Consider the following 14,665-nt stretch of genomic DNA (forward strand, 5'->3'; position numbering starts at 1 on the left):
ATTATATCATTTTTAAATCTTTCTCGTGTCTATTTATTTGATCTATGGAGTACAAAATTACTATTGGTTTGAAACTAGAATTTTAATTCTAACTTAAATATTATTTTTATAAAAATAATAATAGATAGAGGGCAAAAAAGTAATAACAACAAATAAAAGTATTTTTTGAATTTATACCAATTGAAAGAATAAAAAGAAAAAGGAAAGAAATGACAATATGTTCCACATTAAACATTCCTTAAACCAAAAAAATAAAAAATAAAAAATAAAAAGAGGAAAAACTAAAGAATTAGGCTACCTACTGCTTTAAGTGAACTACATATTACATAATTGCCCCTCTTCCCTTTTCCCTCTTCCCCCAAAAGCATTTTTTTTTTTTAAAGAAAATTATTTATTTTATGTAAAAACCCCATCTCCCGTTAACAAGTCATCGTCGTTGGATCTGGAAATGGCGTCCGACCCGTTATTGGAGAATTGAGATGAACAAATATCCGCCGCCGCACCTTTTGATCTCGATCTCGTTGATCCGTCTTCCTTCGATTTCTTCCGTCGCGCTTTCTTCGGAGCCCCCGACTCGCCGCCCTGGGACAGTTCGGAGCTCCGGTGCGACGGTCTAATGCCATCCGACGTAGACGATTCCTTGGACTTTGAAGATTTCTTTGACCTTGTCTTCTCCGATTTCTCCCTTGTCGGAGAATCCCCCGCGCTGCCGCCGACAGTTGATGACTGTCTTCTCGATGCTTTTGGTAGCTCCGGCATATCCCGAGCCGTGTGGTTCGTATCTGCCATATTACTTCTTGAATCTCTCCGGAATCCATTACAGCAATTAATTTCCCCACACAAAGGGTGAAAAAACTTTATAATAAAACCCAAAACATATTTTTTTTAATTAAAAATTTCATTTAAAATTGCGTAAGCATTATGAAACTAGAAAGAAAAATTTAGTAAAGAACATAAAAAATACGAAAAAAAAAAAAAAACAAATAAATGATACCTTGAGAAGCCAATTGGCCAGAGGCATCTCCAGTATCACCTTTGAATTCAGTCATCTGCATTCACTTGCTCGTAAGAACACCATACAAATAATTATAAATTTTCAATTTTTTTTTTAATTTAAAGAAAATTTAATGAATAATTATGTATATATATTTTAAGATATAAGATTTATTTATTGATATATATATATATATATATATATATATATATATATATATGGATATACCCAGCTTGGAGAATTGACTGAAGGACCATCCCATCCAATATGAGCAACATGTTTGACATCTGTGGGTACACCAATCTGCATTTCAGGTTCTTTCTCATTATCTGCAAAAATTCAGTTTTTTTTTTTTTTTTTACTATTTTTATGAGAGAAACAAGGGGGGAAATGGGTTTTATTAAAAAAAAAAATTAAAATTTTATTTACTTACCAAATATTTGAGAAATGTATCTGAGGCCTTTGAGGAGGCCTTTCATTTTATTGTTATTAGACATTTTTGTGGAGGACTGAAGTGATCTGCTTTGGTCTGTGCTTTTGGGGAAGAAGATTGAATCAAATCAAAGCTTTGAGAGCTTCAAAAGTGAGCCAAAGTGGGAAGAAAAGGGCTCAAAATGAAAGAATGGAACCCCAAATGGAGGCCGAAATGAGGCAAAAAAGCATGGAAATTAGCCATGAAACCAAATGAGCATGAGAGTTGGGAGGAGAAGAAGAAGAAGAAGAAGAAGAAGAAAAGAGGATGAGTTGTCTGAAGGAATGGATACCAATTACACCAAAAACAATATATGTTGAAACCAAAGGCGTGGTTGATTTCGTTCATTTGGTGGGTTTCAATTTGTTTGAATTTTGGCCACAAATTTTTCGGAATTTTAGGGATAAAATTAGGAAAGTTTTTTAGAGGTCTTCCTCTCGTCTCACTCTCGAATGTTGTTTTACCCTTTGTTCCGTCTTTCTTTTCTTTCATTTTTTACTCAAATTTCTACACCTACACCTTCTTTTGTGGCTCAACACCAATGACTCATTTCCTTTCTTCATTATATAATTCACCAAACAATATTACACAGCCTGTGTTTTTGGTTCATTTTGTTTCATACCAAAGTTTGATGTTCATTTTTGTCCTCCTTTTCTGGTTAATATGGATGATTTATTATGAAGAAATCCAAATGCTGGTGCCTTCTCTATGGATTTCACGATAAATGATACACACATTTGTCCTTTTAAGGTTACATCAACATATGGAGCAAAACAATACTAGAAAGAAAACGTGGCTAAGGATTGAAGTACTATACAACTTTCAATCTCAACTTCCAGTTTCATCCAGGAAAAGGAAGAAGGCATTTTTCAATTCAGAATCTCAGAAATTGTCTGATTTTCAATCCCACTACACAGAATTTAATATAAAAAAATATGGAGAGGGGAACATTTAAGGAACAGATTTTTTGAGGTATTGAATCTCGTATTCCAGCCAAGTGGGTGCACAAAGATTTTTGTTCGTGAATAATATTTATAAGCACACTAGTAAACTATAAAAACAACTGAGAGATAGAGATGGGTCTGGAAAAGAAGTACGTGAAAGGAAAATACAGTTATTATTACATCTGCTTGAATCACCAGTAGAAATGTTCAGCTTCAATCTCTGCATCTGGGGTCGGATCTAAAAACACGATACAACGGCAGCAAACTCTTACGAGGGATTTTGTGACATATAAGATGTGTCGACTGACCTGTAATGTTCATTTCGTGGTTGGGTTGGGCGATGTTCCAATGTACAAGAGAGAATTAAATGATGCAAATAATTGCAAGTGCAAGGGATTTATCCCTCTGATGCAAAATGCAAATTGCCTCTCGATGAAAATCTTCTTGTTACTTGTTACTTCCTGATTGATAGAAGTTCAAAGCTCCGGAGAGGATCGTCACGACCGCTTTTTGTTGATTGTCGAACAAATGAGGTTGGTTTTGTCTCATGAGAAGAATGAAGTCTCTGTGTGGTAGAGGGACGCCCAGTGGTTGCAACAAGTCGACGACCCTCACCACTGTGATCACCAGAAGAACCAGGCTTGCTGTTTGTAATTATAGCTCTTCTTGAGGAGCTTCCATATCGAGAAGAACCACGTGTTCGGTCAGGATTAGGAAGCTGAAACCAAGGGTAGGAATAAATTCAAGTAGAAAGTTAATGTAACAACTCATCTACAAATATGACATCACCTAAGTGCAATCACAGCAACGTTAAGGGAAGAAAGGTCATCTATGTAGTACTACCCTACAAATTTACAACTAATCTGTCAAGTTTAGCTAAATCTTCCTAAAATACATAGTTGAGTGGAATATGGTTCTTGGGAAAGAAAAAAAAAAGTAAGAAAAGGAGATGTAGGATACAGAATATTTATTCAAAAGAAATATCGCTGGAAATTGGAGCTGAATTTGGTTGTCAAAAAAATCCAAGGACAATAATCACATCCAAGCAAAACAAAACTATGCAAACACTTCAGCGATTTTTACTCTCATGAATGTGAACTGAATGGCTTAATCATCTAATGCAAGAGAAGGAACATACATTAAAAACATTTTTAGTTCAATTCAATGAAGATAATTTACCACATCCTCGTGAGCCTTTTGTTTAGGATGATCAACATGTGGACTGGAACCAGAGACATTCCTCCTGGAAAATACTTCAACTGCACCTGACAATCTTTCTCGGATCTCTTTCCCAACTTTAACAAATAATACCAAGTGATAAGTTATACGTTCAACACTAAAGTGCACCTATATTTTCGAAAAATTATGTTCCGTAGTCCTTAAAAAAAAATATTTTCTAAGTAGGGAAAATGTCAAGGAAGCAGACCTGAGGTTCTCTCTGGCCTTTCTGCGGATGGTCCTGGAGTAAGTGCAGCTTTTCCATTTGACTGCTACAAATGGAACCAAGAGCCAAAATAACAAATCCAATAAAAAAAAAAAAAAAAAAAATATATATATACACACACAAAAGGAAAAAGAATGCAAGTATTTACTCGTCCTCTGGAACTGCTGCCACCACTTTGAGGGTGGTGCTTCAGTATAGTCCAGTCAAACACATAATCAAATTGATAGCCTGAAAGGAGATATTCATAACCTACTGAGAAATCCTTATTCAACGCTGAGAAGTAAAATGGATAACGAAAAAAGGAGACAAAAAAGCCACAAAACAGCTTTAAATAAGAAAATTTTCTAATTGAAGAATTCAGATGAATTATTATACAAAAACACAGGTAAAGGCCTATGAAGAGGAATGACAGAAAATGGCTCCACTTGAGGGAGAAAAAGAAACCTTGAACCCAAGGCTTACATAGAGGGCTATAGAAACAAATATTGCAAATATAATGTTAGAGTATTGAGATCAAGTACAACGAGTTACCTTCTCGTATGAATAAATCGCGAAAAAGTCGCTTTAAATACGAATAATCTGGCTTGTCCTCAAATCTCAGTGATCGACAGTAATGGAAATAAGATACAAACTCAGGTGGATGTGATTTGCAAAGCACCTATAAAATATAATTACAATGGATTTGTACAACAGCAGCATAGAGACTAATTGCCCATAAAAGAGAAGTATGTTCTATGGTGAGGTTATGTTCAGTTGCAAGGAATGAACAAAAGGTTAGTAAAGAATATATATAGTATATAATATTATTATAGTGTTTTCTCATCAACATTTTTATTCCTATTGTGTGGTGGTGGGGGTAGGGGACATTGTCATTTGATCTTAATAATTCTTTTTGGGTTATTAAAAACTAGTCTTGTAAGAAATCCTAACTAATTATTTTAAATAAAATTAACATTAATTAATAGTAATTACTATCTAAATAATAATAACTTAATACTTGCAAATAAAACCATCATTATTACCAATTTGATAATTCTAATTGAATGTTACACATGTGAGCACCTATGTAGTATGTGATTTTCATTTAGATTCTCTGGGGTACCTCAATAGGAGTCGACATTTTCTTTTCACTGATTTTGTCATACTTTTGCTTCTTCGTGCCTGCCTTAAGACCCTGCCAGGGAAGGCTGAAACAGAAATTTTAGAAGTCATTATATGACAACAAAAGGCAAGATGAGGCAGAATTCATGAAATACTTCAGCGCCCTGAGAGTATTCTTTAGGAGTTCAGTAGACCAACCTTCCTCTTAGGAAATACATAAGCACATAACCAAGAGACTCTAGGTCATCCCTTCTACTTTGCTCTGCCCATAAAAGAAGCATAATATTATTAAAAAGATCTTGAGGCATTTACAAAGTTTTGAACTCTAGTTCCTTCGAAGATTACTCACCAATTCCTAGGTGAGTGCTAACACTAGCATAGCGAGCTGTGCCAGTGAGGTTCTTGTTCTCCCTGAAAAATAGGTGAAAAAACAGTAAAGATTCTAGTACATAGATACCTCATTTATCTCAATCTTCTAAGAACTAGCCAATTTTGAACAAAACATATACAGATCTTGCCATATCGCAAATAGAACCATAATTTCTCAGAACAGTATCAACCTGTATGGTATATGCTTATGAGTCTGCAGATCTCTATACTTCTTTGCGAGGCCATAGTCAATGACATATACCTATAACAGCATAATTCAACGAAACACAGATTAGAAAAAACTACTATCTGTAATTGCAACTACTATGCTGTAACAAAAAATAATTAAAATATCACTATACTTCATCATAACTATATCAAATACAATGGAAAAATATAAAACTTTGTTCCTTTGAAATCATTTTAAACCATATTATCCGGAGTTTCTATAACTCGAAATTGAATCACTATAAGACCAGAACCTAATAAAAATTTCCCTTAAATAGGGCATAGAGAATCACATAAAACTACACAAGAGCACTACCTGATTGGCTTTCCGCCCAAGTCCCATTAAGAAGTTGTCGGGTTTTATGTCACGATGGAGAAAACCTCTTGAGTGCATGTACTCAACCCTGTTAATCTGAAAGTTACAATAAATAGAGAGGGAGTTAATTAGTTTCACCATCCAACAAATGCTCATGTATACAATACAAAAGTAGCTCTGTGCACTTACTAATTGATCTGCAAGCATCAAGACAGTTTTCAATGTAAACTTTCTATTACAGTAGTTAAATAAATCTTCCAAACTTGGCCCAAGAAGATCAATCACCATAATGTTGTAATCACTCTCAACGCCAAACCACTTCAGGTGGGGTATTCCCGCTTCATCAATAAAATATAGACTTTAGTAACATCGTAAAAGCTCTTATTAAAAAAAAAAAATGATGACCCCTGGTACTAGTACCAAGAACATCTAACTGTCCCCTGGTATCTTCCACCAGCACATTATGCAAACTACATATTGCAACGCCACATATATCTTTACTTCCCCAGTACTTAGACAATTAGACAACCAACCTACGGTTTGTACACCATCTAATCATCATAGAGAAAAAGAGAGAGGGACACTCACTTCCTCCTTGAAGAAGCATATACAATTTGGACTCATAATGAAGCTGAGGATGCTTGGTTTTCACAGGTTCCTGAAATTAAAAAATAATAATAATAACTGGGCTTAGAAGATGGTTATAACTGACGCTTCATATAACATGATCAAAAGACCTTTATAGCTAACAGCAGTATTATCACAAGAAAAGGTCAATTGTGAAATTGATGTAGCAACTACTACTAATGGAAGGTAAGCGGTTAGCTGAAAGCAAAATAAAAATGGTGAGTATTCTTCCATTCAAGACCCAGTCACATACTAGTTTGACTGCAACCTCCTCCCCAGTTTGCACATTAACAGCTGTCATAATAAACAAAACAAACGAATCACCACCACGCTTGCTAGATATACAAAAGTTACAAAAGAAAACAAAACAAGAGAAACCATTCTGAGACACACCTAAATAGAGCTCTCCAAAAGACCCACTCCCAATCTTCCTCCCGAGCTTGAACTTCCCCCCAATCACATGGTCCATGATCCAATTCTTTAATCAAAGTCCACCCAGAAACTAAATGCGACAACACCAACCCAGATTCACCTCAAATCGTCGTCTACACGAGCATGATCCTTTCCCCGGCAGCTAATTCCGCTGCTAACGACTTCAGCAGATTAGAGATAAAGTTCCAGGGAGACCCTCGCTCAACAATCAAATTGAAGAACAAGAAACTCCCCTAGATTTCTATAGACGATGATGATACTGAAAGAACGTTATCAAAATCAAAACTACTCAAAGAAGAGCATCCTATTCAACTACATATTTTAAGAATAGGACCCCATTAGATACTCAACCTCAGATGGTGAATTGAAACCCTAGTTTAAAGGAAACCAAGCTACATTGACCGAAAAATGAATATTAAATGAAAATTTGTCTTGAAAGATGAAATTGAGAGCAAAAAAAAAAAAAATAATGGACGAAAGGGACAAACAGTAATCGAAGAAGATGGGTTCGGATCAGAAATGGATGACAGAAAATTTAGGGGAAGAAAATTTATATATTGAGAGAGAAAGAAAGACAGAAGATGAAGAAATATAAAGAAAAAGGAAGAAAAGAAAAAAAAGAAAGAGGAGTGGATGAAACCAGAAAATGGTTGCTACGAAGAATAAGAAGGAGAAAGAGGTCGGGCGGCCGATATATTTCTCCCTCTTCTCCTCTCTTTTCCTCTTCCTCTTTCTCTCAACTCTTTTTCTTTATTATTATTATAATGCTCTTATTTTATTTTTGCAGAACAGACTACTGCTTTATTAATTGACTTTTTTTTTATTACTATTTTAGCCCCTCGGTGTTATTATTGTTATTTTTTTTTTCTAATCTTGCTTTAATTAGTATGTAATAAGTTCTTTTCGTGTCATATAATTATTTAAATTTAATTTAACTTTTTTATATACTTAATGTCTTATTATATACCATCAAAAAAATATTAAGTTTGGATAATTGAAAGTTTTTTGAAATTCTCGTATTTTTTAAGTTTAGATAACATAAAATTGAAAAATTTTGTGAAGGATTAAAGATGTATATATATTAAAAAATAGTTTTATGATGTGAAATTAATGGAGGGTATATTGGTAAATTAGTAAATGGAGTGCCGCGCCGAACACGTTTGTGCTGTCGATTGAATGGAAAGATAGAGCCCACATTGCAGTTTGTTACAGAGAAACGTGCCTCGCCTTGGCCCCAGCCGGCAACCATCTCTTCTTTATTTCTTTCAAAAGCCGAATTGTACACAGACTAGAGTTTCTAATATTTAATTTTCAATCTACTCCCTCTTTTCTCTATTATTTTCAATCTACCCCTCTTCCTTTCTTATTATTAGCTTCGTACAAACTCGAAGTTCAAACTCGACTCAACTGCAACTTAAACTTAACTCTAAACGGTCCGGCTCAACTTACTTTTTCATTAAAATGGATAGATCATGGTTATGAAAATTCGACTAACTTGTAACTAGTCTATTAGTCATGTTTAGATCAACGGAATGAGAACATTTTTAAAATCAACACATATGTACTTATTGTTTTTCATGTATTATATTTTTTACTTAATGAGCTAAGTCTATTGGTTAGATCGTGGCCTAGTGAGTGAACATTGGTTAGCTTGATTCGATCTCTAATAGTATCTTCGGTCCATTGTACTTAGACTTCGGTCAAGTTTGAATCTTCATTTTATGAGATCAAATTGTGACAATGCGATCTATCAACGAAGACAATGCATGAAATCAAATTTGTCCATAGCAAATTTTAGTTTTTTCACAAATGTCCTATTTGTGTCCAACTGTATCAACAATGTGTATATTGTTTTTTTTTGTAAGAAAATTTAGTAACTGTTTTTTAGGGATACAAATGTATAAATTTCAATTACATATTTTAGGTAATTGCTTTTATTTTGAAACAATAATTTGTAAAATTATCTATCGTTATTTAGTTAAATATATTTTATTTTGGTGCAATTTAAATTTTCATTACATGAATTTTGGCATTTAATTATTTAATGTCATATTTGTGATCGTTTATGTGTATATATATATAGGTTGATATGTAATTTACAAAACTGATATGGATTGAATTTTCTGGCGCGCACATGCGCACATTAGCCACAAAACAAACCGCGCATCCGAAGTTTTATTTCTGGTCAGAGCGACAATCGGTCGATAACATTAAATTAAATTAAAAGCTGAAGAATTTGTGAAACACTGCAGCCAGTCGGAGGCGGTGCCGGACCTGCATTTCGGTTTCAGGGAATCCCGCGACCTCCCGTTGCACGGTAAAGAAATCGGATTCATTCGTTCATCTTCCGTTTCGCTATTCAAGAGAACGAGAATTCTCAATCCAGAGATTGCTGCATTCTATCTTGCGTACGATCATTTGTTCCAAAGCCATTTTTGTTTGTTTTAATTGAAGTCAGTTCTCGTTTGGTTGCTTCACGGCGCTTCAATTTAGTTTTCAGATTGTTCTGATTGATCGGATTAAACAGTCGTCAATAAAATTAAGGGAGTTATTTTGTTCTTGTGTTCTAATTTTGCATGAATAGGTCGGGTGTGGAACTTCGTCGACTGTGAGACTGAATGTTGAATTTGATGCAGTTTAGTTTTGTTTGGTAGGTTTTCGTTTTGGATGCATGATGCAATGTGTAGAGTGAACCTACGTGTTTGATTCGATGGAGGAAGAGGAGGATCGGATTTTTCTGAACAGCTTGGGTGTGACGTCTGCTAATCCGGAGGATATAGAGCGGGACTTGTTAGAGAAGGTATTGCCGGAATTCTTTACTTATGATACTTATCGCGTAAGTTTTTGTTTGTAGCATGTAATTATTTTACTGTTTAGGTTCATAATGGTTTTTTCTATTTGGATTACCTTTTTGTGTGTAGCGTGTAATTATTTTACTGTTTAGGAACATTAATGTCGGGTATTCATGTAAAACACCTGAAACAGTCTGCAATTCGCAAGTGTCAACAGGAAATCAGATATAAACTAGTAGCAGTTAACACCATTGAATGACTTGTTTTTGAATTGCAGGCAAAAAAGAATGTTGAGAATGGTGCTGAAACTGGAGGGTTTGCAGAAGAGAACACTGGTGGTAAGTTAGATAGGGCTGCCTCATCTTCTGCCAGTCATGTGCAGCTCTATCAGAAGCTTAGGGCTGTAGAATATGAGATAGGTGCTGTTGCGTCAACAGTGGAACCGGTGAAAAAACTTGAAAGAAATGAAAAACATTCTCACGTGGGCACTGACTCTCATGAGCATGGGCGTGAAGAGGGTGGTGTTTCAGCTTCTGCGGATGACCTTCAGCATGCCCTAGCAGTTGACAGACTAACAAGCCTGAAGAAAACCCAACAGCAGTTGAAGAAAGAACTTTCCCATTTGAATGACAAGCACGCTGAGACAATATTGGAGATAGTAAAGGACAAATCAAAACCTAAGAGAAAGTCTAAAGAGGTTAAGAAATCAGGAAACAACGGAGAAAAGAGGTTGAAGGTTGTGTCATTTGATGAAGATGACGATTTTGATGCAGCTTTGGATGCAGCCACTGTGGGCTTTGTTGAAACAGTGAGTTTAGCTGTTTTCAAATGCTGTACTCTGTAAAATGTGTAACAAGTCTTCTGTACCTGTAAACTGAAAAAGCTTTTTACAATTGACATTGCAAAAAAAAAAAAAAAAAAAAAGTTATGCAGTAGGGGAGTAACTTTGCATTCTTTGTCTTAGGAAAGAGATGAATTGGTACGGAAGGGAATTTTAACACCATTTCACAAGCTAAAGGGCTTTGAACGCCGTCTTCAGAACCCAGGGCAATCAAGATTTCAGAACCTTGGGCAATCAAGGCGTGAAGTAAAGGAGGAAGAAGAGGAAAATGATGACTTTGCTTCTGACAGTGTTGCTAGAGCCCTCCATTCAATGTCAGTGGCTGCACAATCTCGGCCAACCACTAAATTACTTGGTCTAGAAGCTTTGCCAAAGCTTGATCCACCAACTCGTCCTTTCTACAGGTTAAAAAAGTATGCAAAGGTTCCTCTATCTGCAGAAGAAAAAGCTGCCAAGAAAATAAAAGGCAAAAAGACTAGACGGCCTTTGCCAGACAAAAAATATAGGAGACGAATTGCTCTAGAGGAAAGAGACGAGGAAGCTACTGGTATGTCTCTTATTTAACATGTGGTTGTTCTACAGCTTATTTCTTCAAGTTCACGCTGCAGTTGCTTTGATTCTATTGTTGGCAACCGTCTCTTTTACATGATGTTAACGTCTAAAATCTAATAATGTCTGTCAATTGTTCATACTGAGTATGCTTTTCTAACCTCTGTTCTGGTTGCTATCTTCTCTGTGATCTAAGGTCACGTTTATTGTCGTTTTGCAATTAGAGTACAATAAGGCTACGATTGAAGCCTTGAAGACTGAATATGTTTAATTGGCTTATAGCCTGTGAATGCAAATAATACTTACACTTCAGGTTTTTTTCTTTCTAATTTTCTATTTCCCTTTTTGATTTAGGACTTGTCTTTCAGTTCATTCTGCCTAGTTGTCAAAGATGGGTATTAAATAGTATATTTCTAAATGATGCAGACCAACGAATGGTTTTATCAGGTAGGTATATGATAGTAATCATCTGAAAATGAATTAGTTGGTGTTGTCAAGTCCTTTTAGCCACATATTCAGATGCTTGCAAACTGCGAGAAAAATTTCTTAGGTGTCTCTATGGAATTTTGTAAGTGGAGAAAATTTACTTCATGTTGTAATTTTTAATAATCAAATGCAAGAACTCGTGCTTTTACCACCATGTAAGTTGCTTGAAAATTTCTTACATATTTAGCTTAGGATTTGTTATTTATGTTGCAGAGAATCTGTCAGATGGTTTGCTTACATCAAGTTCTGAAAGAGAAGATTCTGGAGATTTAGAAGATGATGTTCCAGAACCTTCTTCCGTAACACTTGATGGTGGGCTGAAAATTCCTCAGAGCATATTTGATCAGCTCTTTGATTACCAAAAAGTTGGGGTGCAGTGGTTATGGGAATTACACTGCCAAAGGGCAGGTGGAATTATTGGAGATGAGATGGGCCTAGGGAAGACGGTCCAGGTCTTGGCATTTTTAGGTGCATTACATTTCAGTAACATGTATAAACCAAGCATCATCATTTGCCCTGTTACACTAGTTAGACAGTGGAAAAGGGAGGCACGGAAGTGGTGCCCAGGCTTTCTGGTGGAAATTCTACATGATTCTGCTCACGATCCCTCTTGTAGGAAGATGCGAGAAAAATCTGATGAAAGTGATGATAGCAAAGATTCCGAGGAAAGTGATTATAGGAAAGACTTACTGTGCAAAGGTACAAAAAAATGGGATTCCTTGATAAACCATGTTTTGAGGTCAGAATCTGGTTTGCTCATTACAACTTATGAACAACTACGACTGTTAGGCGAGAAGTTGCTTGACATTGAGTGGGGTTATGCAGTCCTGGACGAAGGACATCGTATTCGAAATCCAAATGCTGAAGTCACCTTAGTTTGCAAGCAGCTACAAACTGTGCACCGGATAATAATGTCTGGTTCTCCAATTCAAAACAAATTGTCTGAGTTGTGGTCCTTGTTTGATTTTGTTTTCCCTGGGAAGTTGGGTGTGTTGCCTGTATTTGAAGCAGAGTTTGCCGTTCCTATATCTGTTGGTGGCTATGCTAATGCTTCCCCGTTGCAAGTATCAACTGCATATAGGTAAATATTGTGACATTTTTGCCGAAGTTTGAGTTCTTATTTTTATTATTTCCCCCTCTTTTTCCTTTTTCCTGGAAAAAATATAGAATTTATGGCTATTTTGTTTTCTTAAGTTAAAAAATTGGGGCGAAGTTTTGAATCTTTCGTCCCTTGGAAGAGTTTATTAATGCCTCGAGTGTGAGGGCTTACTAGTTGAGTTAGGATCAGAACGGAGGTTTATGAGTTGATAAGCGGATTATGAGGTGGGTTTATCGTGATAACATGTAAAAGATGTTTTCATGAAATGAGTGGATGGAGATAGTTATTTGGTCTTGTGTTCTCTCTCCCTCCTTCAGTAGCTGAACATCACAACCTTTGAAATTCTCACTATGCAGGTGCGCTGTCGTTCTTCGTGACTTGATTATGCCTTATCTTCTTAGAAGGATGAAATCTGATGTCAATGCTCATTTGCCAAAGAAGACTGAACACGTTCTCTTCTGCAGCCTTACGTCTGAGCAACGTTCTGTCTATAGAGCATTCCTTGCAAGCTCTGAAGTGGAAAGTATTTTGGATGGGAATAGAAATTCTCTTTCTGGAATTGATGTAATGCGTAAAATTTGTAACCACCCAGATCTACTCGAGAGGGAACACTCTTTCCAGAATCCTGACTATGGGAATCCTGAACTTAGTGGAAAAATGAAGGTGGTCGAGCAAGTGCTGAAGGTCTGGAAGGAGCAAGGTCATCGTGTTCTTCTTTTCACGCAGACCCAACAGATGCTTGACATTTTAGAGAGATTTCTGGTCGGAGGTAGTTATACTTATAGGAGGATGGATGGTGGTACTCCCGTCAAACAGAGAATGGCATTGATCGATGAATTCAATAATTCCAGTGAGGTCTTTATTTTTATTTTAACAACCAAAGTCGGTGGTCTGGGAACCAACTTGACTGGAGCAAATAGGGTGATAATTTTTGACCCTGATTGGAATCCGTCGACTGACATGCAGGTAATTTGCCACGTTTCTATTTTTCTATTTTAATCTATTGAAGTAGTGGCTTAAGACATGTCCACTAAAGGTATGTCGAATTACTGTATTGCCCCTGAAGTTACCTCTAGTTTTAGTAGTCAGCATCTTTTATATTTCTCTGCTCGTTACAAGATTATGGAATTTTCTTTTGTTCCTATTCTCTGCTACGGGGCGATAATATTATAGGCAACTCAAATCTAATTTAGTCGTTAATTTTCCTGATTACAGGCAAGGGAGCGTGCTTGGCGTATTGGTCAACAGCGGGATGTAACAGTGTATAGATTGATCACTCGTGGAACTGTAGAGGAGAAGGTGTACCATCGACAGATATATAAGCATTTTCTCACTAATAAGATATTAAAGAACCCTCAGCAGAAAAGGTTCTTTAAGGCTCGAGACATGAAGGATCTCTTTACGCTACACGAGGATGGGGAGGATGGATCAACAGAAACATCAAGTATTTTCAGTCAGTTGACTGATAATGTAAATGTGGTTGGTGCTCAGAAGAATGAGAAGCATGAGCAGAAATCTGGCAGTGGCTCGGCATTGTTTGCAGACTCTGCTGATGAAAAACCAAGCAAATCAGAGATTGAAACTCCTGGAAGGAATGGTTCTTCTGTAGAAATGGGACAGGGTGGTGGAACAGACGTAGACACAGGTATCTTGAAGAGCCTTTTTGATGCGCACGGTATTCATGTAAGTCTCATCCTTTATGACTTCTACCCAAACATTTTGTGTTAATGTTAAGCATGTTTTGGAGTGATTTTGAGTAAAAATGATTTATTTACAAGAAAGTATATTAAAAGTGCTTTTTCTCCCCATAAAATCACTTGACATTTGATTACACATTTAAAAGTGATTTTGAACAATTAACTTTAAAATAATAGTTTAGACATAACAAAGGTGAGTCACATATAACTTTACTATACAGTCTTTTTTTTTTTTTTTTTTTTTTTTTTTTTTTTTTTTTTTTTTTTTTTTTTT

The 14,665-nt window shown here is 35.9% G+C and overlaps 3 protein-coding genes across 4 annotated transcripts in view; 1 reads left to right on the forward strand and 2 right to left on the reverse strand.

The window, feature by feature from the left end:
* Window positions 1-378: 378 nt before the first annotated feature.
* On the reverse strand, window positions 379-2,035 carry LOC111491466 (CRIB domain-containing protein RIC7). The gene is made up of 4 exons (XM_023140388.1): window positions 1,428-2,035; window positions 1,223-1,323; window positions 995-1,049; window positions 379-782 (listed from the first exon to the last, which is right to left on the reverse strand). The coding sequence occupies exons 1-4, from the start codon at window positions 1,489-1,491 to the stop codon at window positions 397-399; spliced, it is 606 nt and encodes a 201-aa protein (XP_022996156.1). The 5' UTR covers window positions 1,492-2,035; the 3' UTR covers window positions 379-396.
* Window positions 2,036-2,416: 381 nt separating this feature from the next.
* On the reverse strand, window positions 2,417-7,679 carry LOC111491464 (casein kinase 1-like protein 6). 2 transcript variants are annotated; one of them, XM_023140382.1, is made up of 14 exons: window positions 6,889-7,679; window positions 6,749-6,789; window positions 6,457-6,526; window positions 6,058-6,206; window positions 5,869-5,964; window positions 5,516-5,586; window positions 5,305-5,366; window positions 5,154-5,217; window positions 4,957-5,041; window positions 4,386-4,512; window positions 4,003-4,082; window positions 3,837-3,900; window positions 3,590-3,705; window positions 2,417-3,128 (listed from the first exon to the last, which is right to left on the reverse strand). In XM_023140382.1, exons 1-14 carry the CDS (start codon window positions 6,962-6,964, stop codon window positions 2,865-2,867), a joined length of 1,365 nt encoding a protein of 454 aa, XP_022996150.1. In that variant the 5' UTR covers window positions 6,965-7,679; the 3' UTR covers window positions 2,417-2,864. The 2 variants fall into 2 exon arrangements, with proteins under 2 accessions (XP_022996150.1, XP_022996151.1); XM_023140383.1 differs by having other exon boundaries at window positions 3,837-3,897; window positions 6,889-7,678.
* Window positions 7,680-9,622: 1,943 nt separating this feature from the next.
* Window positions 9,623-14,665, forward strand: part of LOC111491468 (protein CHROMATIN REMODELING 8-like) — a 6,331-nt gene continuing 1,288 nt past the window's right edge. Inside the window, exons 1-6 of the mRNA XM_023140391.1 lie at window positions 9,623-9,727; window positions 9,997-10,527; window positions 10,684-11,107; window positions 11,809-12,676; window positions 13,051-13,660; window positions 13,910-14,377. Coding sequence (XP_022996159.1) covers window positions 9,638-9,727; window positions 9,997-10,527; window positions 10,684-11,107; window positions 11,809-12,676; window positions 13,051-13,660; window positions 13,910-14,377 — 2,991 coding nt within the window. The 5' untranslated portion in view covers window positions 9,623-9,637. The remainder of the gene's footprint in view (window positions 9,728-9,996; window positions 10,528-10,683; window positions 11,108-11,808; window positions 12,677-13,050; window positions 13,661-13,909; window positions 14,378-14,665) is intronic.

The sequence above is a fragment of the Cucurbita maxima genome, unplaced genomic scaffold, assembly GCF_002738345.1.
Source record: "Cucurbita maxima cultivar Rimu unplaced genomic scaffold, Cmax_1.0 Cma_Scf00016, whole genome shotgun sequence".
Lineage (NCBI taxonomy): Eukaryota > Viridiplantae > Streptophyta > Magnoliopsida > Cucurbitales > Cucurbitaceae > Cucurbita > Cucurbita maxima.

Coding starts and splice junctions, on each gene's coding strand:
- LOC111491466 (XM_023140388.1), bottom strand. CDS start 1,491: ATGTCTAATAACAATAAAATGAAAGGCCTCCTCAAAGGCCTCAGATAC. Junction 1,050..1,222: donor CAGTCAATTCTCCAAGCTGG/GTATATCCATAT, acceptor AAGTGAATGCAG/ATGACTGAATTCAAAGGTGA. Junction 783..994: donor TGGCCAATTGGCTTCTCAAG/GTATCATTTATT, acceptor GTAATATGGCAG/ATACGAACCACACGGCTCGG.
- LOC111491464 (XM_023140382.1), bottom strand. CDS start 6,964: ATGGACCATGTGATTGGGGGGAAGTTCAAGCTCGGGAGGAAGATTGGG. Junction 6,790..6,888: donor TTTTGGAGAGCTCTATTTAG/GTGTGTCTCAGA, acceptor TTATTATGACAG/CTGTTAATGTGCAAACTGGG. Junction 5,218..5,304: donor TAGCACTCACCTAGGAATTG/GTGAGTAATCTT, acceptor TTTTATGGGCAG/AGCAAAGTAGAAGGGATGAC.